At 43.9% G+C, this 26,408-nt stretch overlaps 2 protein-coding genes across 2 annotated transcripts; both read right to left on the minus strand.

The window, feature by feature from the left end:
- Positions 1 to 363: 363 nt before the first annotated feature.
- On the minus strand, positions 364 to 11,050 carry F10 (coagulation factor X). The gene is made up of 8 exons (XM_082279323.1): positions 10,922 to 11,050; positions 8,552 to 8,712; positions 7,120 to 7,144; positions 4,804 to 4,917; positions 4,095 to 4,235; positions 3,234 to 3,484; positions 2,362 to 2,479; positions 364 to 1,572 (listed from the first exon to the last, which is right to left on the minus strand). The coding sequence occupies exons 1-8, from the start codon at positions 10,989 to 10,991 to the stop codon at positions 1,031 to 1,033; spliced, it is 1,422 nt and encodes a 473-aa protein (XP_082135449.1). The 5' UTR covers positions 10,992 to 11,050; the 3' UTR covers positions 364 to 1,030.
- A 2,256-nt stretch (positions 11,051 to 13,306) lies between these two features.
- F7 (coagulation factor VII) lies at positions 13,307 to 21,746 on the minus strand (the record flags this gene model as incomplete). The annotated part of the gene is made up of 8 exons (XM_082278999.1): positions 13,307 to 13,845; positions 14,036 to 14,156; positions 14,667 to 14,773; positions 17,436 to 17,576; positions 18,507 to 18,620; positions 18,712 to 18,736; positions 19,302 to 19,462; positions 21,677 to 21,746. 8 exons carry the CDS (start codon positions 21,744 to 21,746, stop codon positions 13,307 to 13,309), a joined length of 1,278 nt encoding a protein of 425 aa, XP_082135125.1.
- Between the last annotated feature and the right edge of the window lie 4,662 nt (positions 21,747 to 26,408).

Genomic DNA, 26,408 nt, shown 5'->3' on the forward strand with positions numbered 1-26,408 from the left:
GTCAGCCTGCTTTGCTCACAGCACCTGCTACATGAAATGAACCAGCACCAGCTCAAACCCTGAGAAAGAAGTAGCAGGTATCTAATGAAGTTCCTCAGAGAAGAGGGGAGCATTAGAGATTGCAGGAGCCTTGGAAAACCCACCAGGATGGTTTGTTATGGGGAGAGCACACAATGGATAGAGGCTGATGGGGCTGGGCTTGTTAGGACAAAAAACCCAAAAAACAAGAACAAAAAAGGAAGAATGTTTTATTTCAAATGCTGGTATACATCAGTATCACACCTAACAGAAACACCTAGAACAATACCTGTGCAAGGAGCTTCCAAATGTCAGCCATACAAAATCCAGAACAAGATACAGAAAACGGCGACCATGCACATATATTTTTTCTGATGAGCAGAGTGTTCAAATTAAACTGAAGTGAAGCACAATCCTTATAAAGCAAAACCCCTTTATAATGAGCTGGTTGTGATCTGAGCAGGCCATTTTGTGGCACATGTGGTTATTTAGCATCACACTTTGAAAAATTAGTTGTGTCTCAGCTTTTGCCACGCAAGATCCTCCGCTCCCTTAATCTTCTGAACACATCTGAAGGTAGATGCTAAACAACTCCAGCAAGGACGAACTCCCTGCTGAGCCAGGTGGCTGCAGTATGAGGATTAACTGAGTCCTGTCCTTCCTGCTTTCATCACGACTAGTGAATGGTCATAACATGTTTAGGAGCCTCTAGTAGGAGCACTCGTGTCAACAGACAGGCCCCAAAACGGCCATTGAACAATAATTAAAAGAAGCCAAAGACCCCGCTGAGCAGCCATTTGGTTTGGAGGAATTCCCTCATTCAACCAGCTCCAAACACCACCACAGTCCACAGAGATGTGCTTTAAAGCCAGCAATAATACAAATGGAAGCAGCACCATAACTTTACGGAATCGGATCCCAAAATGGGCTTAGCAGATGCGGGACAAAAAAAGTTTCCATTTCCCATCCTGCACCTTGGCAGCTAACACAAGGATCAAGGGACACACCACCTCTACATGTTCATGACCGTTTTTACCCAACGCAAGAACCGGGACAGCTTGGTATAGACACCATATTTGCCTTTCCTTGCACATCCTTCGCCCCAGCTAACAATCCCAGTAACAAAATAAGTATCCTTATATCTGGTCACATGGGGGCCACCACTGTCTCCTTGGCAAGCATCTTTTTGCTCTGTGTCATAACCAGCACAGAACATGTTCTCAGTTATCACAAAGTTAGTGGATTGCTTGCAAGTGTTCCTATTAACATAGGGGACTTCAAGCACCTTCAGTTTTTTTGATTTTCGTCCGCCTTCAAATTCACGCCCAAAGCCGCTAACTCTCCCAGATTTTTGGGTCATCAGAACTTCATTAGCAAAGTCTGCTTTGGGGAGACACGCTGCCACGACGTACTCCGAAAACGTGACAGGCTCCTTCAGCTTTAATAAGGCGATGTCATTATCGTAAGTCTGAGCAACAAATTTAGAGTGAACAAATATTTTGTCCACAGTATGCATTGTTTCAGACTGTTCTTTCTTCTCTCTGTCCACTTCACCTGTAAAAGAGTATTAAAAGGGTCAATAATGTGCAGAAAGTATAAGAATTTAAGAACAACCTTGACAGAGGAAGAGAGTAGCATATTCATTCTGAGCACTTGGCCCAAGGCCTTAGACCACATAGAAACTATAAACAGGTATGGCAATATTTCTTAGCGGCAACTGGATTGGCTTTGGTCCTGAGATTTGGTCTATGGAGATTTTTGTACCAGTTCACATAAAAGCACAAGCTGATTCAGCTAGACTAATGCAACTTTGTGTGGAAGCACTTACAGGAGCTTGAGCCTGGCTTAGAGAAGAGCACGTGGTCTGGGTCAAGACTACAACAGTGACAAGATAAGGCTGGGTTGATCCTGTGTCCTGGCTCAAAAGTGAAGCAATGATAAATCTGAGTTTGTTCTTTTGTGCTCTATTCAATGGGTCATAGCTTTCCTGAGTGGTCCTGCAGGAACAAACGTGGATGCTTCAGAAGCACCAGGAATGATAAGCTTCCTGCAGAAGCACTGCTCCGCTGAACACATTGATAGCCAACATTTCTAGAACATTTGACCTTAATCACTTCCACCTAGCTGGCAGAGAAGAACAACAGGCACCACTATCACCTTCCACATCAGCTGCCCCTGTTCTTACAAAGCAGGATGCTCACAATAACAAGACAATCTAAAAAGCAGCAAAAAGGTAACAAACCTTAATGAATCACGAGTGCATCTCATGGGAGGTTTAGAGCACAGAAGGTTAGGCACAACAGATACTCCCACCTCACAGGAGTAAATTAAATAATCGCTTACCAACAACAACTTTGATTTCTTTGGATTGGTTTATGCAATGAGCTGCAGTAAGTATAAAATTTTCATTCAGAATAGTTCCACCACAAAACTCTTCTCCTTCCTCGTTTAACAGAACGGCCTGTGAAGCAAAAAGGGTAAGGGCAGAAGGAAGAAGTGCAGTTGAATGGCGATCAGCTATACAAAGGTAACTGATTTCTCTGTGCACCACAGAGATGCTTCTTACTGCAACATGTACGTGGCCCTCCAGGTCTCCCCTAATATTGCATTCACAGGTGCAGGGCCCACAGATTGACGCCTACTGCTACAGAGTCTCAACTGTCTTCTTGTGAAGTTAACATTTGGCTTCCATGTTACCTCACTTCCAATGCTGAGTAATGTCCCTTAGGGCCCTGACTGACTGAGCAGGCAGAGTGCAGACTCTGGATCACCTCACCCCTTGGACTTACCTCCCCAAAGAATGTCCCAAATACAGGAATTCATTTTGGCTGGTCCAAACTCAAGAGTAAAACTGAGGCTGAGGGTGTATTTGTCAAGCAAAACGCCTGCTTTATCTGCTTTATCATCCCGCTCTTGGGGGTGCTGCCTGAGTGGATGGTCTCAGGCAGAACCAAAATGTAGCCTGCAAAAATGGCCTGGGAGGCCAGCATGACCCCAAAATCCTCTCTGGTCTAAAATGGCACAAAGTCTTTTGTTTTGACACTGCGAGGCTGCAGTTTGCAGAACAGCACATCCAATTGCCCAAGGTCACACAGTTCAGCTACGCCTCGCTGCCACTGGCACGTGACATGGCCAACCAGCTGGAAGGAGCCACTGCTCCCCTTCCCTCAGAGACATGCTCTGACCACATGCAGGGCAAAACCCCCACCATTTACCTGCCACGGGCATTGGCCGGGAAGACACTCATCCCCACCTACTATCCTGGTATCGACATTTGGTTTCCTGCTGTTTGTTCTGTTGTCAGGCTGAGGGGTTGGGCTTTCTGTGGTAATTACAAAGTCCTCCTCTGTGCTTGTTTCATTTGTGGGGAGGCCTTCTTGATCACTCATTCCATTGCTATAGTCAGCAGGTAAAAGAACAGACCTTTTTGTCCTTGTCACAAAAACTTTTCCACAAGGGTATTTTACTGTAAAGAGAAGAACATTAAAATTGGAGATGGAGGGAACACCACCATATGTGAAAACTACTTGGAAACATCAAGGAAAAAGAGTGAAGTAACATGGCTCAAATGAGGAATTTGTTATTTTTATAAAGGATGTAAAGAACAACATCACGAGGCAATGTTTGACATCTCTGATCAGTTTTCTTGTAACTGGGCAAAAATGTGCAGGTGTAAGTAGCACTACTTTTAACTATCTAATGTTGTCAGTTTCTATAATAAGAAAAATTTTGAAAAGAAATGTTCTGCAGGCTGCTATTTTATATGCATGTATGTATTTAAGAAAATGAGTTATTACTGCAAGTAATTTTCTCTTGACAACAGCAGATTTACTCTGGTAATTTGCTTAGAGGCACCTTGCAAAGGGTCCAAATCACCTAGATTTTGATCCAATCCAGCACAGCACCTCACAAATGGAAGGCTTTGGAAATACAAATCACTTGGCCTCACTGCTGAGTCTGTGTCATGTAGGATACTGGTGGTTCAAAAGACAATCTTCAGCTGTGAACCAAGACATCCCTCAACACTGAAAGAAGCCTCACCACCATTGCTGTTGGTTTATCTCGTGGCTTCTTACCTTTTGAGACACAGTGTTTGCCATCCTCTGCTAGAACATACCCATCTGCACAGGAACACAATACATCCTTTGGCCCATCTCTTTTGACAGTGCAGAACTGCTCACAGTCTCCGTTGTTTATTCTGCAGAACTTTGGTATGACTATAAAAGAGATGGTGGGAGAAAAGGTGTACATGAACACTGACTTCACAGAAGGTCTGGGAGTTCTCCAAAACAAAACACACTCTTTAAAAGGGATCTTTATCTCCATCTGCCAAGCACCTGAAGCACCTTTCAGGAATAATGTGAGCGCTGAACATCAGCTTGTGCCTTACAAAGCAGCCACCTCCAGCACACAAAAAGTACTTGCCAAGTCCAAGTGGGCTCAGTGGCCATGGCATGGTGAGCTTAGAAAAGCAGAGACAAATTGTCAGGGGAAGAAGGAACAAACCACTAACAGAGAACACAATCGTGTAAATCCTCACACGATTCCTCCCTCCTGCCCTAAAAAACTCAACTCCTCATCACCCACCTTGGTCCTGGGACTGAACTTCAGTTCCACACTCCCACTCTTACTTCTGGGCTAATGATACCCCCTCCAGTGGCAATGTCATGGTGGCAGCTCTATGCCACACAAGCGAGACTCAGGAAGGATCTCCATGCAAAACATGCTTCCTTGTAAAGCTCCCTGGGAAGTTCACTGCCACAGTTCTCTAAAGCAGAAACTTACCAAATTCACAATTCTTGCCTTGATAACCATCCAAGCACGAGCAGGTGTAGGAACCAATTCCATCTTTACAGTGGCCACCATAGTGACAAGGATTTGAGCTGCACTGGTTCCCATCTACAGAAACAAACCAAAACCCAAATTGTTGTAAGTGTGCAAGCATTTTCAGTGAACACGGAAGGGCTGTTAGTTTTCTTAAGCCATCTTTCATCCTTCCTTTTAAAAGATAGGTCCTGTGAGCTGCCACATTCCAGATGGAACAAACAGTATAAATGCAATCATTCCTAACCTGCAAAGATTCATCTACATATCCTCAGTTTTGCAATCTCTTTTTAGTGGCCACTCTATGACGGTGTGTACACAAGCCTTTTTTTGTGGGAAGGTAAAGAGATTAGCTTAGTTGGTTAGAGCATGGTGCTAATATGGACAGAGTTGTGGATTTGATCCCTGTATGGGCCATTCATTTAAGGGTTGGACTCAATGACCTTGTGGGTCCCTCCAAATCAGAATATTCTGTGATAGTGTAATTGTGGTCAGCATATATATACAGTGAAGCCTGTAAGAGAAGAGGACATTTCTACATTGCAATTACTGCCTAAAGATATTGAACTTCTGGCCTCTTGCATTTCCTTATACTTTCTGCACTGTTTCATACAAAATGCAGGATATCCAGAAAAGTGATGCTTGATAATTTTCTGCTTTAGATAACATTATCTTATCTTCCTATTTCACCACCTGTTCTGCCCCTCTTTGGAGCCCCTGAAACAGCAATGCCCATAGTGGAAACAACATGCAAGAAACTACTCATCCTAAGGATGCAGCACGCTCCCTCTGTGGTATTTCTGGACTGTGATCTCATCTGCTGCAGCTTTGTCTGCCACAGGGAACAATTACCGGGCTTTGTGTCCTGCACCCTTACATTAAGATCCCTTTTCTACCTGCATGTGGCCAAAACCAATAGCTCTCCAAATGCTCCAGCCATGGAGGCTCTGGAAACTGATGTCCCTTCCAGAGGGAAGGCAAGACCAACATTAACCAAAAAAAAGACAGACTCAAGGCCTACATCATAACTTCTGGTTTCTTCCTCCTCTGCAGTGCCATAGCATTCTATTCTGTAGTGATCTTACCTAAGCAGCATCCTAGTGTTAGAAAACACACTTATTTAGTCTTACCCTACACTGTAGCTGCAGCTGTGGTAATGAGTTTTATATCAATATTGCACAAATTGCAGAATCCCCTACAAAAAAGGAAGCAAGAGCAAATTGTTCTAGTAACTTGGCTGAACGTAGCTGTGGTTTTCAATACTTCTGAACACCCATTAAGCATTTGAGGGCTGTGGTTTAAAAGGTATGAAAACTGACATTTTTGCTAAGAGCACTGGCACTGATATTCTGCTGCTTGTATTCTCATGAGAAAATGGTTTGAAATATTCCAGTCCTGTTTACTGTAACACTGACCAGGGTCTGCTTGAAATTTCAGTCTGTAGGTTGCAGAGTTCATCCCCTGCTTAGAGGATTGTGAAAGTCTGTGTCTTCTTCACGGCAACTGTCTTGGTTTTTCTGCAGATTCCATAAGACAAAGCTGAGCTGTCTTTGGTCAACATTTTTGAGGTACTCCTCCTGGGGTGCAAACTGGACATATACTTTCTGGGGAACATGTTATCAAACACTAATACATTAAAAATCTGTTCCCACACAGTACTTACAAATACTAGAATCCTAAAAAATAAAACTCACATATTTAGATAAAAAACCAGAAAAGATTGTTAGGTAGTATTTGCTGATCTACTGGCATATTTTCCTTGAATACCAAACAGTTCTGTAAAAAACACATCCCACAAAATGCTCTATAACACTCTGGCATGGAAGGTGACAGGAAACCGGCAACTGACTGTGCAATGCAATTTAACTTTGTGTTGGTTATGGCATTTAAGAGACATCCTTATCTGTGACTCTTTGCATCTTGAAAACACCCATCTGGGGATGCCCCTCTGAAGGAAAACTATCTGGCAGTCCCACACAGAGTTTCTGCTTCTCACTGTCCTTTGCATGCAAAGGACCACTGTTCTTTTTTTGAGAGGACAAAGGTCAGCCCAGCAACTGGAGACAGCTGAACCTTACCTTCAAATGAAGCAATTGGGTTCAAGTAACAGCAGGCAGTAAATCAGATTCCTTTTTCAGAGGAAACACAATGTGAGGGTGTCCCAGAGGGAAAAGAGAGGAAGCAAGGGAGCAGGAAGGGGTTACTTAAGAGGTGCATCCTTTCAAACCTTGCAATAAGGAAGCTTAATCTTCTAAACAAACACAGATTGTTTCTTACCTACATAGATGTTCCAGAATTCCTCCTACAGGTAAGTGTGGGAAATGGGTAATAAAAGGAAATAGAGTTAGATAAAAATTACTGGAATCCTCAGAAAAAGATTAGACTTTTCATACACAGGATATTTGCAGCTAACAATTATTAAAAGAAATATTTACAATATAGGTACATACAGTGCCTTGCAGCCCACCACTACCATTTAATAACTTAAAATCATATGATCCATATGGTGCCCAGCTTTACAGAAACAAGGCTCATGCATTTTTCAGAAATACCTGAACCTCCTTAGAGATTTCCCAGTGTGACTCACTCAGCATAAGCCACTTGATTTCTTGCATAACTATCATTCCACCAGTTTTGACTGAATTCACTTATATTCCCGTAATGTCAAATTCTCAGCCTCGATCTCCACCCCATACTCCCATCAATCAGGACCTCACAGATCCTGACATTTAAAATATTTTGTCTTATTTGTGTTCTACTTTCTGTCTGCACTGAGGACTGCAGGATGCTGTATGTCCAAGACAGTGCTTTCCAGTGACATCTGGTCACCAGGCAGAACAGGCTATGCCGGTTCTGTTATAGGTAAGTCAACATTCATGATCTGAAGTACACTGGCGATGCATCCGCGACTCCCCACCCAGGACACCTCAGGGCCACTCCAAGAATATTCTGGCCATCAAGTAATGCTAAAGAGAAGTGAATCTGGCCTTAGCTCCAGTTTCAGAGCAGTTCTAAACAGCCACATAGCTACAGTCTATGTTTGCAATATCACCTTTTCTACTGACTCCAGGCCACACAGCTGCCCCATCTCTTTAACTTTCCCTTGAGCTTGGGAACAAATCACATTTCTGTCTAAAGTTAAGCAAGCCATTGGGGTAGGGCAGGTGACACAAGAGTCACACAAACCTCATTCCAATCAACATTGAGGCATTTAAAAACTGTTCACAGTACACATTCTCTCAATTCACATAAAGAGTGCTACAAAATTACAAGCAAAGCTGCTTGAAGTAAGTTCAGTAAAATTCCACCATGAAGTCCCATGTCAGCATTTGCCTTCTTAGACTTCCCATGGACTGCCTTGACCACAATCATGGCACTCAGCTATGTCACACAGATAGGCTGAACGTATTTCCAACACTGGGAGCAATAAAGCCATTGAAGGTCAAACAACTCTCAATGGCAATTAAACAGATCAGAACAGGTAAAAGAATGGAGGCTTTAACACGGGCTGGCCTTGCAAGAGCTAAATTAAGTCTGTTATGGGATGACAATTGCCTTAGCAATTCCACCCACAGTCAGTCACTATTTGTTCTTCATGTTAAGTGATTTGGAACAACTTGTGAGTTTTGATGACTAGCTCAAAGGACTTGAATAGTAATTTTAAAACAGGAAATATATAGACCTATGTTTAATATTAGTTCATCCTTACAGTTTTCTCCTGGTCTTCGAAAGCTTCTCTTGCTTCTTCTTTTGAGCAGCGCTCCTCATTGCACTCTCTTTCAATATTCCCTTTCTTCAATTCCTCTAAGAAAGAGTTAGCACGTTTCGTTCTTTCCAAGAACTTGTCGGCATTTTCTTTCTTGATGAATACTAGATAGCAGAGAAAAATGATACAGGCGGGTAACATTTGGTGGTGCAAAAGAGTCATGACAAATAAGTGAAGTAGAAACAAAGTCAAAACAGACCACAGTATCTGTACACAACATTACCTGTGAGGTTAGTCCTCACACAGGCTGATACATCCCAGGATCTCTCAGAGCAGTCTCTCTCTGAGAATCAGTAGCCTCAGAACAAAATGCAGGCCCCCAAAGTTCTCTCCTACTCTTTTGAATCTTGAAAATAAGAACATGCAGGTTGTCAATGAGGGCTTATATTACTGTTGCTCCTGCTCAAGACTCAGTTTTGAATAGAATGACTTTCACTGAATGCTGGGGAGATTACATTCCTTGATTTGTTTTTAAAGCTGACCGCCAGGCAACACCGCGTTGTATGTGTCTGCTCCATGGGCTTGTGTTGCAGAAACTAAATGCCACTCAAGAGGCAGCAATGAGTCTTCTAACAGATGGAAAAAGGCCATGTATGAGTTCTATGGCTCTTCACCACTCCAAATCCCACTGCACTGCCCTGGGATCTTCGTACCCTCTCGACAGCACCTCCCAATTGCCTGTAGAAATGTACCTGCCTTCCTGATATATGTGCACGGAGAGCTAAGGCAGCTACCTTATAAGATTTTACGAAGAGCAGAAGTAAATGAACATCAGCTTTAGCAAGAAAGTACAGCCTTAAGTCAGTTTGCTGAGTTGTTTTATTTCTGAAAAGCTTGGTGTCACATCAGCCTGAAATCTGCTGCCTTCAAGCACAAGACTCAGGTAGCCGTTGATTTAAACTGGAGGATCAGAGACATTAAACTCATCTCAAGCTCTTGCCTGTGTGAACAACAGCATTACTCTCCAGTGACTTGTGAACAACTTACCAGGCAGGAAGAATAAAAACAGCACTGGAGTCAATAAGTTGCCAATCACGCTGTAGAAAGTATATGTTCTAGGAAAGTGTGAAGAGTTTGCAATCTGGCATTTAATCAAATTCTACCACCTGGAATTTACATTGAAAAAATACTTTCCAATCACAGGCTGGAGTGTGGAACAGTGTCCTACAGATGAGACTTCAAGGACAATGGCTTATGATCATTGGGAGGCTTGCACATACCTTCTGGAGCATTCTTCATACAGTTTAATTCAATGATAAATAAACTTGCTAATAGTAATTATATACCCTAATATCCTCCAAGTGGGCACAGAGGAGACTTATTCTGCTTTCACTGAAATTGGTGGATCATCCACAGGGAGACAAATTCTATTTGTGTTATTTATATTAAGCAATCCCATGCCTAATTTGAAGCCCCACTTACTTTGAAAAGGCTCAAGGAAAGCTTACAGAAAGTGCTTTTAACTTGCAGCTCAGCAACTCTTAGTTCATTCACCCACTATCTTATTTGCCCTTAAATCCCTCTCTTCAGTGACAGGAAAGTGACAGGACACAGCCGGTGGGGTTATCACCTCCATATTCCTTTGCTTTCACGCCACCCGCGTAAGCGGATGTTTTTGAAAACTTGACCTAGACCATTAGTCTTCTGAGGCTGCTCCTTCCTTTTCCCAAGCTCTCTGTCATGCTTCCTTCTTTAGAGACATCAAGGAGCAGCAGGCATTTGTCAGCTGAAGCAGGATTCCAGAAACATGCCAAAGACCTTGTTTTAAACCCCAAGCAGTCTGACTCACTGAAGGAAGAGTTAACAGCTTTGGAAAAGTCGCTTGCTGATGCTGCCTCGGACTTCGGCGTTGACCCTGGTGGCACAGAGGGCAGCGGGACCGGCTCCCCCCTGTGCCCTAGCCCCTCCACGGCCAAATGCATCCAACCAAGACTTGGCCAGATTTCCCCTGACACGCGAGAGCATCTCAGGCTGCGAGGGCAGCTGTCCTCCGATGCGAACGACAGGCAATCCCATTTCCCTACCCCGTCCCCGAGATGCCCGAGCAGCGCCCTGCTCCCGGTGTGCGGGGTCGGCACAGGTGCTGATAAGCCTTCAGCCGTGTGGAAACCGAACCCGCCGGGGAAGACGAGCCGTGGGGTGCCCGCTCCCTTTTCCCGCCGCCGCGGCTCCTGCGACTCTCCCGGTGCGCGCCCCCGGCCCGCAGCATTGACCAGCCACCGGCGTTCACCCGGCAGCCCTTTGCCTCCCCCCGAAGACTGCCGGGAATGGGGAATCCCCCCTCCCGAAAACATGGGACAGGAGCCGCCTTACCGCCTCCCTGAGCGCGGAGCTGGGCGGGCAGCGCGGCGCAGAGCAGGAGGAGCAGCAGGCGCCCGGCCATGGCAGCGCGGCGCGCCCGCGGATGCCGCTCCCGGCACGGACGGACGGGACGGACGGGACGGACGGGAGCCGAAGTCTTCAGCCCCTCGGGCGGGGTGAGACTGAAGCAGCGTTGCTTCACCCTGCCCAGAAATAGCGGAAGCGCCGGGACAGGGTGACAGCCTCGGCGGGATTTCTCAGTCGGGGGGGATGAGTCTCCTCTTCTTTTTGTTCTTTATTTTTTTAAAGCCCAAGGCAGCGTGGGGTTTGTTTTGCTCAGTTTTGAATGGCACCTTTTATTTTGGAGGAAGGGAAGTGAATCTTTCCCTGCATAAGCTGGCGTGGCCCCTGCCCGGCGCTGGGCGAAGCCAGGCTCCCAGCCCACAGCAGCCGCCATCCCTGCTGCTCCCAGCCGTGTCCCACGTCCAGCACCGTAACCCCTGGGCTCCGCGCTTCGGACCAGTGACCTCGGCCGGGCGCTCGCCGGCAGCTGGCCTCTATCTCCCCTTTCTTGCAGGGAGTTCACAGTGCGCTGCGGAGGCCACGACTTCGGTGCTTCCAGAGTCAGCCATCAGGTCTCCTTTATCTTCTCGGCTTGCTTGAGCAAGCTGTTATATTAAAAATATATCTAAAACCCAGATTTGTTTTGAAACGTCGCTTTGTACAGCCATTATTAGTACTGATTTCTTTCAGCGTTTTACCCTTTTTCTACAAGATGATTTGTTCATAAATGTCAGTATTTTCACTGGAATGTTACAGAGGAGAAAGCATCTTGTGAATCATGAAATAACACAAACTGTTCTACCTTGAGGGGTCGTCAGGGATGGATTTACAGTGCCGAGCACTTAATCTAAGTGAAAATGAGGCTTTATTTGCTGGTCACTACTTAAAGCTTTCTCCTTGACAGTGGACTCTCTTTAGGAGTAAGGAGAACCTCTAGTGCAGGTTTGAATACTGTAGCGTCTCTTGTTTTTGAGGTCTCTGAAATTTGCTGCCTTTCCCAGTTCATTTCACTACTTCAATGAACAGTATAACTTTCTTCTCCGCCAGTAAAGTGGGTATAGGATGTTCAGTATTGCATGGTATATGTGCCATACAATGACACTGTTTTCCCCTAATAATAGAGTATGATCAATTGTGTTCTATTTGCTGATAAGCTTTTGTGATTGAGTTGATATTCTGCATTATTTGAACAATCTAGAACATAAATCCTGCATGAGATAGTTAAACTGTTTTCCAATCTTCTAGTTCAGTTTTATCTTCCTCACCTTATCAGTGTTTTCATGCTAAGGTTAGAAAGTACATTTTTTAACTGTATATGTTTTCAGAGAGCTTCAGGTTCTATCATTTTTGCCTTAAGACTTTACTGAAAGGTATTTAGTCAGTGTTTCGCAGAGAGGTAGACAATTACCCTGGTCTGGATTTAGATCTCAGGATAGAGAGTACAATTGAGATTATACTGGACAACTGATAAAAAAACCCCATTCCCTTTCATTTGTGCTGTTTGTATTTACGAGCGTAATACCAAGGCAAACATAAGATTAAATCAGTGGTATTCTTCACCACTTATAAATATAGGGTTAAATATTGCACTTACTAGCCTTACAGCAATAATGCTTGGTGCAACAAGATTTAAATCAAGTTTTCTTAGCAGACCTGTAAATATGGAATCAACCTTTTCCCAGATTTCTTGTCCTGGAGGGTGTCTGCAGTTCCTCCCCCTCAAATCTCCCTGTTGCCACTGCAACTGCGGGAGAAAGCTATTTTAACATAAGCTAAAAGAAACACATTTTCATTTTTTTTTTCTGCTATTTCATCATTATATTACAGGATCCATAGCATAGGAAGTTATGAAAGCCAGAAGCATTAATGTGTTCAAAGGAGATTGCACACAATTACGGACAACACATTCATTCTTGACTGTTCACTCTAATGCAACTTCTGGCTCAGGAAGTCTGTGCTTCACTGATTACCAGAAGTTGAGAGGGTAGCTGGAGGAAGGCTTATGGTCTGCATGATGTGTTGCTGACAGTCTTTCTCTCAGCATCTAGCTCTGTTCTTTAGCAGAAATGGATGCAGAACAGGAGGAACATTGTGTCTGATTTGTTATGGTCATTCTGTGCCTGCTAGACAAGATATAAAGTTTACAAACAACACTGAGAGGGAAATTATTTTATGTATTCAAGTAGGCCTTAGGCTTACTTCAAATCTTTAATAGTGTTGTGGGTATGACATATATCACATATCTAAGATAATGAAGAAATCCTTCAATAGGAAAATAGTACAGAGGGATTGGGGGGCAATAACACAACCTGGAAATGTTCTGGCTCAACATCCTCAGTCCATGTGCTTCTTCAACCAATCAATGTATTTGGATACCCTTGTGTAAACCCCATAGCTGCCTTCAACAGCACAGCCCTTTCCCCAGCTGACAATCCCAGTCAGAAACCAAGTGTTCTTGTACTGTGTAGCATGAGGACCACCGCTGTCTCCTTTGCAGGAGTCCTTAGCCCCAGACAGGTCTCCTGCACAGAACATATTCTCTGTAATATTTAAATTGGTCTCCTTTTCACATTCTTGTGTCTTCACACGTGGCAGATCAACTCTCATCAGAACAGAAGAGGTGGCACCTCCATCTATTAGGCGTCCCCATCCGCTTACTGTGGAGAACTTGATGGTGGACAGTTCATACACAGCAAACCTTTTCTCAGGCAAACATATTGGTACCACATAGTCACTGAGATTCACTGGTGTTTCCAGGTTCAGGAGGGCAATATCGTTATTGACTTGTCCATTCGTGTATCCTTCATGAATGATCATCCTGGTGACTCCACTTTCTTGCTCGGTTTTCTCATCGACATTTATTTTGTGTTCACCTGGAAAAGTTATTAATTGCAAGTCACGTCAGGTAGCTCCTTGATTCCTGAGAAGTTTGAGGATACAGAGTGTTTCTTGTCTGACACCTCTAAGGACAAGTACCTTGTACTACCAAAGCCTTCAAATCTGGTTTTATCAGGATGAGAATCTGCCACCACCTTGATAAAATGAGGAGGGGAAGATACATACCCAGTCTCACCCGAAGCTGTTTAGGGTGCATATACTCCAAACAGTGAGCTGCAGTGACCACCCACTCTGGGGAAAGCAGGGTACCACCACACTTTTCTCTCTGATCCTGTATTATAAGGGCCTGCCAACATAAAGCAAATTTGTCTCATATCAAATGTGCTTGACATAAATCTCAGTAGAGATGGCTTTCATTTTGCTTCTTTCTGTCCCTTTATGCAACTGTGTTTGACAATACCATGCTGACTGCATGGAGAACTTAGCAGGGGAAATCTTCCCATTGACATTTTCTTCATCTTGCAGTATGGACCCTACCTATTATGGCCCAGAGTGTATCCCTGGAAGCTGCAACTAAAATTCTTGCTGGCAGTAAAGTTAAGGACTAAAGAGTCAGGAGATAGAGACAACTGTGCTACCACTCTACTCCTATGCAACCAGGTACTCCAGAACAAGGCTAAAGTGCCTAAATGAAATAGGTGGATCTGCTGCCTATGGATGAAGAAGGAATTTGGTTATCAAGACATGGCACTTTTTATGAATTTTTACATGATAGATTTAAGGCAATGAATTTAAGATAGTGATTCCAAAAGGAAATTAAAAAAATAAAAGCAATTAAAGATTTTTGAAAACTCACTTGCCATGGACATTCACCTGGAGGACAGATTAAACCACCTACTATTCTCCCTTTTGCAGTTGAATTTTTTTTTGCCAGCACTGGTATTTTTCCACATGGGTATTTCACTGGAAAAAAAGACCAAACAAAAACAACAAAAACAAACAAACAAAACCAAAAACCCCCGAACCAAAACAACAAAAGGCAGCAAGTGGGACTGTACTGAACTGAATTCACAGCAAAATGTGTAAGGTCTTCAATGAAGCTATATTAGCTGAAAAACTGAGTTCTAGTCTAGGAGCATGGATTCTCAAAAATAATGTAAAGCAGCTCAGCAGGTGAGTAGACTTTTTTGTTTGGAAACAGCCAGAAATGCTCTTACAATTAGAGTTCAGGCCCTTACAGCATCATTGGCATGTATTCACCTTCCATAGGTCTTTGCAAACAATTAACTTGCTTAAGATACATGTCAACGCAATGAGGTAGGCTGCAGGCTGGAGCACAGAAGTGACCCTGACAAGCTCTGTAGTCCACACATTTTCATTGTCCCTGCTGACTTTAAGTCAGTTGTATCAAGTGCACAGCATCTACGGCAGAGTGAGACAGAAGCTTAATCATGGGGTGTATATCTTGCAATCGTTTATTTGGGCAGAGCCAAAGATGTCCTAAGAGCAGACACTGTCTTCTGGTATGCCTCTCCCAGAATACCTTGTTTTCCTGTGTCCAGAACATGCTGGATTCTTCCAGACTGCACGTCTCTATGTTCTGCCTGAGCCAGCATGTGAAGACTGGCACTAAAGGGAACCAAATCCTGACTGAACTTGCAATAAGCTATAGTGCAGAGGAAGTCTTGGTGTTTTCAGTACATCCTTCACCCAACCAAGTTTTCCTGTAAAGGGGAAGGTGTACCCTTGGGAGTGCCTGTGTGCCATGTGTCTGTGCTGTAACTGACCACACCATCCCTTCTGTCTGGCAGTCACTCTGTGATAATGCTGGGAGTGCTCTTTTTCTACCTCTTTGGGAGCCAGGGTCCTATAGTCTCTGCTGAGCTGCATGCAACATCTCCATGGATCTGTAAGTACTTCAGCTGACATGAAGACAGCATCAGGGTTTTACAGATCCACATGAGGTATGGAGAAACGGGACTAGCTTTTTGGTGGTGGCTGGTGGAAGATTAGAACAGACACAACACATAACACCCACAGTTTCTAATGCTGTGTGTAAGCCAACACAAATCTGGATCACTGTGGGAGATGACGCAGGGGCAGTGAGGGGACTGTCAGCCGGGCAGTTACACAGTTTTCTCTACTTGCAACACATGGTCAGTTCTAAGGCTATTTTGGTTCCCAAGAAGCAAGCAGCAACAAATACATCTTCCTTGCAGGGAAAGATGCACTGAAAAGCCTGTGAGGAATTTTGAATTCTTTGTTCTCAACTTTTAACAAAAGCAGCTTTCCCATCATGTGGTATTGCAGAATCTGTTAATAAGGGATAAGCACATTAGTAGACATTTTTTTCTAATGAAATTTCTGCTGTTGAGAGCTAAGTTGTCATTACCAGCTCTCTGCATGAGTGCTCCATTGAGGTGTGTGTAGGGGGTCATCACCCCTCAGAATTACTTTGCATGCTCCCTGCAGCTCTGTCCATTATATTGTTATATTCATATCCCCAGGGGTCTCCTTTTCCCTCTAATAAAGTACTTCAAGTAAGCGTTTGCAGTAGAGTCAGGTGCCAGCTTATGTATTGGCAAAATGATTAACTTGCACTACCCTAGTCCCAGTTGAAATTTACCTTGCTAGATGAGTGAAAGAAATACCTAGCCATAGTGTCTATAGGGATACCAAAAGTGTATTATTCCTAGCAATTAGGAAAAGAAGAGGAAGAAGAGGAAGAAGAGAGAGAAAGAGAAAGAAAGAAATACAGAAAAAGAAAGAAAGAAAGAAAGACAGAAAGAAAGAGAAAGAAAGAAAGAAAGAAAGAAAGAAAGAAGGAAAGAAAGAGAAAGAAAGAAAGAAAGAAAGAAAAGAAAGAAAAAAAACTAAAAAAGAAAAAGAAAAAGAAAAAAGAAAAATAAAAAAAGAAAAAGAAAAAAAGAAAAAGAAAAAGAAAGAAAAGAGAAAGAAAAGAAAGAAAGAAAATAATGTAACTGTTTTTCTTTGGTTTTAATAGACCTCTTCCTCTCTTGACTCCTGTACTGAAATAAATATAGTAATAAAATCTAGTCACAATTTCAGATTGGAGAGACAACACTAAAACAATTCTGCTCCCAAAATATTTTTCTACTGTGGGTGTAAACTAATACAAAGAAAGGACTTGTGAGCCCCAGAGCCCCTCCACTCACTAGAAACCACTCAACCTGACCCCAAATCCCTGACCACCTGCTGCCCTGCCTTATTTAGATCACCTGGTGAGGAGTTTGTCTCCACTGCTCAGTTCTTTTCTACTTGACTAGTGGTGAGTGTGCTCCCAAAGGAAGAGATGGGTTCAGCTTCCTCCTAGCTCTGAGCAGGTGGGATGGTCAAGCTTCAATTTCCCACATTCCAGAGGAGTGAACCTCTGGAGCCAGGAAGAAGTCCAGAAGGATCTCTGCTTGGTGGGCATGCTGACAATGCTCTTCTGGGGTGGCTAACTTGCACCAGAAGCCAAATGTACAATTTGGGACTCTGCCCACGGAGAAGAGGTGAGGAGCTGGTATCTGAGGGTTATGCATTGCACCTCCTGACACGTACACATTGAAAACTTTTCTTCCAGAGCTGGCTTAGACTTGGCATCAGGTTGGTAGTGTCTTACCTTGAGGGATGCAGGACATGCCATCACTCGCTAAAGTGTAATCATCATCACAGAAGCACAGTCGTCTTTTGGAGTGCCTGTCAGTACAGTACTGTGTGCAGCCACCGTTGTCGAAAATGCACTTCAGTTTGTCATCCACAGCTGAAGTCAGAGAAAGAGCATTTAGGTTTCAAGACCTGGATTTTTGTGCTTGACATTGATAACTTGCAGTTGGAATGTTGTCAGGAAAGCAAGGCAGGAAAAAAAGATTTCTGTGATTAATGCAGAGCAACTTCATCGAAAGTGCCTTCCATCAAAAGCTAGGTAGGCCTGGATCTCCAGGGATTAGGGAAGAATAGGCTTTGCTTAAGAAATATATACCTAAAATTAAATCAGTCAGCATTTATACAGTACCTGAGCTGTCTCAAGAATGGAGATATTGTAATCGTGTGGTAACCATCGTAATATATGACTGATAAATTATAATTCTTTGGTATTTTGCCATTTAGTAGGAGGATGCTCTGGGATGACTGTTGAGACTGCTTTCCTAGACTTGATGAGTGCCTAGCCCATGTCCAGACTCTGCGTGTTTTGAGGATGTAACACTCATTGTGCAGTGTCCTCTGAAATCAGTGGAAAGATGTGTATTCATAAAACACTGGATCCTTCCCTTTGGGCTTTGTACCATGCATATGCTGTGCAGTTCTCACATACTGCATCGAGCTTCTAAATCAAAGTAACTTCGGCACTTGAGTAAGAAATAATTCCTCCTTTCCTCTCAGATGGTACACAAAAGGCAGTTTTAATTTTTTTTTTCCACAAAGTCATTATAGGGGAATAAGTACCTTGCTGCCTTGCAGTGCCTGACTGCTAACTGGTTAGATGCATCATGCAACACCAAAATCAGTATGAACAGTAGCTGTCACAGCTAGAATGATACAGAATCACAGAATCATAGAATATCCCAAGTTGGAAGGGACCAGTGAGGATCAGCAAGTCCAAATCCAGAATTCTAACGATTGCCACTCTTTATCTCAATGCCTTGCATTTGAATTAATAATAGCATTTTTATTTTGTTATGTCACAGCTGACCTTTTTCACAGTTTTTGCCCTCGTATTCGACAGGACAGCGGCAAACATAATCCTGAAACTGGTCATCACAAATCCCGCCATTCTGACAGGGGTTGGAGGCACACTGGTTAGGGTCTGCAAAACATTCAGTGTCAGTCCAGCTCACACAAAGAGCTGCAGCAGTGGGAGTGTTCCACAGCTGTTAGAACATCCTGCATGATCGTACCAGAATAGGAGCGCCAGAACTCTTCCTGGAAGAAAAAGATGTGAGATTTAATTAAAGAAAAATCAACTCAAGTCTTACAGCCCTTGTTGCACAGGATGGTTTACCAACAGTCAGAGTGATGCTGCTTCTGCCTTTATAGTCTGTGACAGTTAATATCCATAAAATATTCTATTTTCTGGATTATACATTATTTTCATATACTAATAGAGAAGGGCCTTGTTTAACACACATGAATGGGTCATCCATAAATAGGCTCTGTATAGTTGAGGTGGGATTGACCGAAAAAGATGTTGCACAATACAATAATTTAAAGTATTGTCAGGGCAGACATTACTGGGGGTTTGGGGAGATGACTTAAAGACCATCCATTTTGCCACCATCCCCTAGATGGGTACTGCCTGGGATTGCCCATGCAGTGTGCTCTCCTGCAGCTCACTGCTGCTGTGCACCCCTGTAAATATAAAAGAAAAATGCAAACAGCAGGACACAAAGTGCTTTTTTAACTCTGGTGGCTTAAAGTGTCAAAGCACACCCTTGAGTAGGGAGAGTCCTTATGACAATGAGTGCTCACCCAGCCCTGTGTTACTTACTGTCCTTTCCACATCATGGTAAATCTCTCTTGCTTCCTCATGGGAACACTTTTCTTCTATGCATTCTCGCTCTAGTGACCCCAGCTTTATCTCTTCAAAGATGCTGTTGGCTCGTCTTTGCCTTTGCAAAACGTTGCTTGCCTCTTCCTGCTTTAGAAAGACTGAAAAACAGCAGCACGTTCAGTTTGTCATACAACGGTGCTTGCCAGACAGAGAGGATGGGGGGGACGGTTCCCCCTGACAGCTTTTCTACTTCCCAAGATTTTTCTGAGACACTTTAGAAAAGAAATGGGCAAATGTGAAAGTGTCTCCTTCCTCTGGCCTGCCTCACAGGTAAAGTGACAACACAGGAATTTTGGAGATCCTGGAGCTTAGGAGAAGATGCTGTGTTACAACAGCGGTGTGTGTGTGTGTATGTTGTATGTCAGTGACTCCTAAGGTACTGTTGCATGTCATGTGCATCTTAACACGTGTAGCAGTTTCTTACAGCTGTAGCAGCTGCAAAGCCTGTGTCACTTTATCTAGCACTGGTGTACGTGGCAAAATCTGATTTTTCTGTACTTGATACAGTCAGTCACAGTGACAGGTGGACTACAGTCGTGCCCTCACCGACAGTCACATGTTATTTCACACCCCTCCACTTACTGGACGTGAAGAAGGGATTTATCCCACCACTAGTAGACCACAATTTAAGAACCACTGCTTTAATATATTATCTTTGGTTTTCTTCTGTGGATAAGGTACACAGGAAGACTAGACAATGCTGATTGCATTTCCTAGTGGAGCCTGTGAAGGCTCCTAGCTCCTGCCATCACCACAGACTACAGCCACGAAAGGGTCTTCTTGTGTGTCTCTACCCATGCTTTGGAAAGACATTGGGTACATAGGTCTGATAGCAGGCATCAGTAGAGCTCATTTCTTAGAACTGCACCAACTTGCAACTGGCAGAAGTGTGCACTGGAAACACTAATGTCATTGTCACCATGCTGACCTGCTCCTCAGCCTCAGAATGTAAGCACATCACACAGCTATGCTCTCCCAGTGTAATTCAGGATAAGGAACAAGAAGTCCGAGTGCTGGCATGTACTTTTGCTCCATGCACTACACAGAAAGTGTCTTGAAATTATTCTTTTTTCTTTTTTTTCCCCTCCTGTATGTCAGTAGGGGAGCTTCTGGAGCTTCATGCCAACAGCTTACATTTCAGCTCTTTAACTATTTCACCTCTGCTTGTGGGTAGATTTGGGGATTGAGGCTGATGCGCATCTCCTGCCTTTCCCCAGGACATTCTCTCTGAAAGAGTGGAAGTTATCTTCTACCTGCTGAAAGGGCCCTGAGAGATGCTGAAGGACAGATTCATGTGTGTCCCCACCAATATACATCCAAACACAGATGCTGAGAGGATTTATTCCAGTCTGAAGTGATGCAAGGTGTCTGCATAAACATTTGTGTCTAATTCAGGATATTTGCATAATCACATGCAGAATAGTGGTAATTTCCCCCTGTATTTCAAAGTTACTTAGAGAAATAAAGTATTGTGTGGCATGAGTTTATCCCTGGGTGCTTCATAAACATTTGGTCATTATAGGAATGTCAGCTGGGTCTTTCTTGATTTCAGTCAGGCTCTATGCCTTTGATATGGCTTTCCTTAAAGGATTTTAATTCACCTTATACTGCAGACACATGGCACATGTATCAGTGCTTGGGCACAGACTCTGACAGAGGAGCAGACCTGAGCACATGGCTGGGGATGAGCACATGGCTGGAGATGTCCAGCCACTCTTATTTTGGCATATCTACTTATTTGTATTGGATCACTTCTGACTTTACTACCTATTTTTTCACCTTTTGTCACTGCAACACAGAAGACCCAGTCAGTGGCTAACTGGGAATCTGAGAGCACTGGATCTGCTTTACTAATATGGGAGCTGGTTTTTGGACACATACTGAGCAACTGAAGAGCTACCTCCTTTCTGCCTTCTACTGCTGCTGAAACAGGGTGGATCCTCCCCTCTTTAGTTACTCATCAGCTGAATGACTGGCTATTGATGCTTTGCTTTGAAAAATGTCCCAGTTCTATATGAAATAACAGTAAATCCTAGTTCCTTTCTTCATGTAGACAGCTGGTGGTTTGTCTGCTGTCTGTGCAGCAAGATAATAAATTAATTTAGCAGTCTAGAGGTGCTTTTCCTTAGTTGGCAGAACAAGTGCATGGAGCCATTGCTGAGAGTAAATAGAGCTTTAGAATAACACACAGGCACAGCAGAAAACAGGATAAACATGCAACAGTGCTCAAAACTTGAAGTGGAAATCATCTCAGTAACAGGAAAGAGGTCCATTGCCAGTAAAGATAATTACAGCCATATCCTACAACATACCTGCATCCAGAGAATGATGAATCAGTAGCAGAAAGCAGAGAAACAAAGCCACACACTGCCTGGAAATCATGATGAACCCTGTGAGCCAGTGTCTCGGTAGTGTATTGACATTTCAGCAAGGATTGTTTGGCCAAAGGGCTCAGCTTCAAATGCTTGGAGCCAGAGGAGGGGCTGGCGAGTCATGGAAGCAGCAAAAGATCCATGACAGCCCGGCGAGCTGAGCAGAGGGGGGCACATGCAAATCGTGCAGTGTGCCCTTTTCACACAAGCAGGGAGCTTGGTTTTGAAGTGTGCTCTCCTGACCTGTGCAAAGGCTATGCTGATTACACAGGCTACTACCCCCGGCCCTGCATTTTCCATTTAATACACCTTTTCCATGAGAAACACGAACGCTGGGACCCTGAATCCATAGGACAGGCATTAACTTGGCCACATAGCACCACATGCAGGGAGCAGTGTTGTGATACTTATCTTGCATCAGCAGTCAAGATACAGCCTTTCAATGCTTTTGAGTATGATTGTACCACTGGCATCTGTCTATTCCCATTTTTCTATCACCAGTTGAAACTCTGCACTTCTGCCTGAATTTGCTTGGAGACACTAATTAACCAGCAAGAGACACCCTACACTGGTTCTCTCCATCTTTGCTGCCAGACCCATGTGACCTGCACAGGTTGTACCAGCTGGAAGTGTCATGGAGCTGATCCACGTTGTACTTCATTAGTAACTACAGGGGCTTGAGGGGGACACTCTGCAGACAGTGTTTTATCTAGAACATAAGCAGTCCCCTGATTTAATGGAAATCAATTGATGGCATCAGACTGGAGAGCTGACAACATTCTTGGGGAAATATTTACTTAAGATAGCAGCAAGGTAAAGAGCATGTTTGTCTGTGAGAAGTGAAGCATTGCCTGAAGGCTGGGGTGTTTTCCTGGCTGTTCTCCCTTTCCTGCATGGAAAGGAAGGAGGGTGAGCCCTGCACCTGAATGCTACAGCAAAGGAAATCAACAGCAGGATTTCTACTTTGCTGCCAATGCTCAGCATAACTCCTTGCAGAAGTTGTGATTGCTTAGGAAAGTCAGGCTCCTGGCTGTTGTTTCCATGCAGTCCTGTTGTCTAGGGGCAGTACACACAGCTGGATATTCTCCTTTGAAATCACTTTCCCAAGAGGCAGTATCCAGGCACTCCTCTGGATCACAGCCTGGCTAATTCCCAGCAGCCCAGTTCCTGGGACAGCTGGGAACAGATGGCATGTCCTGTCCCAGACAGAGGAAGGAAGCCAGTTACTGGCATGCAAAAGAAGATACAGCAGCCCTATGCCGCTTTTCGGGAACCCTCTCCATACCTCACAGCCTGCCAACACAACCCTTACTCCTTTACTTGCCTGTGGCAGTGCGTTGAAAATAGCAAGTGTGTGTTCACATTAGTAAGACCAAACCTAAGCTTGAAAATTTCTTTTTAGCTCATCTTCTTGGAAAAGATCTAGCCCCATCTAGCTGCATGAGTCACACAGATCAGAGAATGAAGTTCTGCCTTCTCTGCCTAAGGCCAGCCTGAGTCTGCACCTATGCCCCCCACTCCCTTTGTTTCCTTGCTGGGTGGGCGTCTCCATGCCAGGCAGGGTGGGGTAGCTGCCACTCCACAGTGGCATTGCAGCAGCTCTGCAACCTCTGCCTTCTTTGTAACGTGCAAATCCTGTAAGAGTCTGATGCAGTATTTTCCTTTTGCCTTCCTTCCTCTGCTGGCAACCCTTAAACCGGAAAGGTTTTGCTTTTATTTCTTGGGAATACAGCCAAACAGTTATTTTTAGAGCCCAGGAAGAAGCCCAAGGGCTGGGAACAAGAGTCAGTTCATATGGGGACCATCCTTCTTCCAAGAAAATTAATGAAATTAGGCTCCATCAGGATAAACCTGAGAAGGGTGACTGAGGATTCTGCACTCCCAGGACCACATTACAGCTCTTTAAGAATTTCATACTGACAGATCTCATCACAAAGGTGCTTCTTAGTAACTTCAGCTGGGTTGAAGTAGTTTCCTACTTTGTTGCTTAAAGAGCTGTGTTTTTAAAGAAGAGCTCCACTTCCTTACAGTCTTAGACCCCAAATGTCCTTGATTTCAGCTGGTATACAGTTAATTTTCTTCTCAGTAGCTTGTACAGTGCTGTGGTTTGGATTCAGTGTGAGGATAATGATAACACACTGATGTTTCAGCTGTTGCTGAACAGTGCTTCTCCTGTCAGGGTCTTTTCAGTGTCTCATCCTCTGCCAGTGTGGAGCTACACAAAAAGCAGTGAGAGAGCATGGCCAGGACAAGTGACCCAAACTGACCAAAGGGATTTTCCATAAAATAGAATCTCATGCTCAGTACATCAACTGGGGGTACTTGGCTGGGAGGGGAAGATCACTGCTTGGAAATCAGGTGGGCATTGGTCAGTCGGTGGTGAGCAATTGTGCATCACTTTTTCTCTTGGGTTTTTTCTTTCTCTCTGTGCCTCTGCTTTTTATACTACTAATATTATTACATTAGTATTATTAATACTATTATATTTTATTTTGCTTCAATTATTACGATGTTCTTATTTTAACCTGTTTTTCCTGATTCTCCTCCTCATCTCCCAGGGAGGTTGGCATTGAGGGAGCAGCTGCCTGGTACTTAGTTGGTGTCTGGGATTAAACCATGACAGTCCCCTTGGTGCTCAATGTAGGGCCTGGAAAGTTGAGATGATGTCTGATCTGACCATAGAGTATTAAAACAAGTTTGTTATAAGCCTTCATTGCATTGGTTTAATAGTCACTGGTCACAGTGCTGATTTATTTGCCACCAGAGTGGTTGTGCTTGTTCTCAGGGTTGTGTTATGCAATACTCGCAGCATTTGTTTGCTGTTTTGGTGCTTGTCGCCTTCGGGTGTTGTACTTCCTAGTATCGGCTTTTGAGCTGATAGAATCCCTGGCTGCGAAACGAACCCGGTGTGTGTCCTCAGCATCGCTGCCCCCCTTTGTATTTGGGGAGCCATCTACTGGGGACTATTAATAATTACACCTAGCCCCAAACCCCATGACAAGCACTGCTACGCGAAGGAGGAGGAAAGGGATTCGATTTCCAGCAACAGGCTCTAAGTTACACCAATTCTGTTAACGAGCATTGGCGCTACTCACACTCCAGCTGATTTCACTCGGGGGGTTGTCCAGCACACCTGAAATTGACTGCCCCAGGGGTGGAAGCACAGCCCCACCATCCACCATGGACAGACCAGCAGGCACCAGAACAGGGTGAAGCTTCATACCACCTGCAGTATGTTGGTGATATCATCGTGTGGGGTGATACAGCAGAAGTTTTGGATAAAGGGAAGAAAATAGTCTAAATCATTCTGAAAGACGGTTTTGCCATAAAACAAAGTAAAGGTCAAGGGACCTGCACAGGAGATTCAGCTTTAGGAAATACAACAGTGAGATAGATGGGTGTTGCCACATCCCAATGGATGTGATCATAAAATAACAGCAGTGTCTCCACCAACTAACAGGAAAGACATACAAGCTTTCTTAGGTGCTCCAGGTTTCTGCAGAATCCACATTCCAAACTGCAGTCTGATTGTCAGCCCTCTCTATCAGGTGACTGGGAAGAATAATTTCAACTGGGGCCCTGAGCAACAAGCCTTTGGACAAGTCAAGCAAATGGTAGTTCTTGATGTAGCGCTTGAGCCAGTTGGAACAGGGCAAGATGTAAAGAATGTGCTTTACACCACGGACAGGGAAGACAGTCCTGCCTGGAGCCTCTGGCAGAAAGTACTGGGGAGACTCAAGATTGATCCATATGCTTTTGGAGCCACATTGACTCCAGAGGATTGAAAGCTACTGTACTGTAACTGATAAAGAGCTCCTGGCAGCTTATGAAGGCATTCAAGTGGCTTTGGAGGTGACTGGTACTGAAGCACATCTCCCCCTAACACCCTGGTTACTGGTGGTGCATTGGATGTTTGAAGGAAAGGTCCCCTCTTCACACCATGCAACTGATGGTTGTGCAGTGATGGAATCAGAACTGTTTTCAGCATGCAACAATCAAACACCAAGTGCCGTATTTCCTGCCCTGAAAAATTATTATGAAAGATGAGGACCAGGGTCATGGATTGAATGAATTCAGTGGACTTCTATAAGGATGGCCTATAGACCAAGAGAATGGCATCTGTGTAGATCTATCAAAAGATGGAAAAGGTGATGGGGTATTTGGAAGTGTGGGACCTGGCATGACACAAGTGGTATGGAATAAGGGTTGGGTACTGTTCTGGTTTCAGCTGGGACAGAATTCATCTTCTTCAATGCAATGCTGGGCTTTTCAGATTCAGTATGAGAATAATGATAACACACTGATGTTTTTGCTGTTTCTCAGTAGTGCTTACCATAAGTGAGGGATTTATTTTTGAGTTTCATGCTCTGCCAGTAAGCAGCTGCACCAGAAACCATGAGTGAGTATGGCCAGGACAGATGACCCAAACTGGCCAAAGGGATATTCCCTTCTTAGAAGTCATGCCCAATATATAAACTGGAAGAGTTAAGTGGAAGGGGATGATTGCTGCTCCAGGGCTGGGCTGGTCACTGGTCACTGGTGCTGAGCAATTGTATAGTCATCACTTGTCCTTTCTTGGGTTTTTTATCTCTCTCCCTCTTACTACTAGGGGTATAATTAGTTTATTATCATTATTATTATTATATTTTACTTTGTTTCATTTATTAAAGTG

The sequence above is a fragment of the Coloeus monedula genome, assembly GCF_965178545.1.
Source record: "Coloeus monedula genome assembly, chromosome: 3".
In the NCBI taxonomy this organism is placed as follows: Eukaryota; Metazoa; Chordata; class Aves; order Passeriformes; family Corvidae; genus Coloeus; species Coloeus monedula.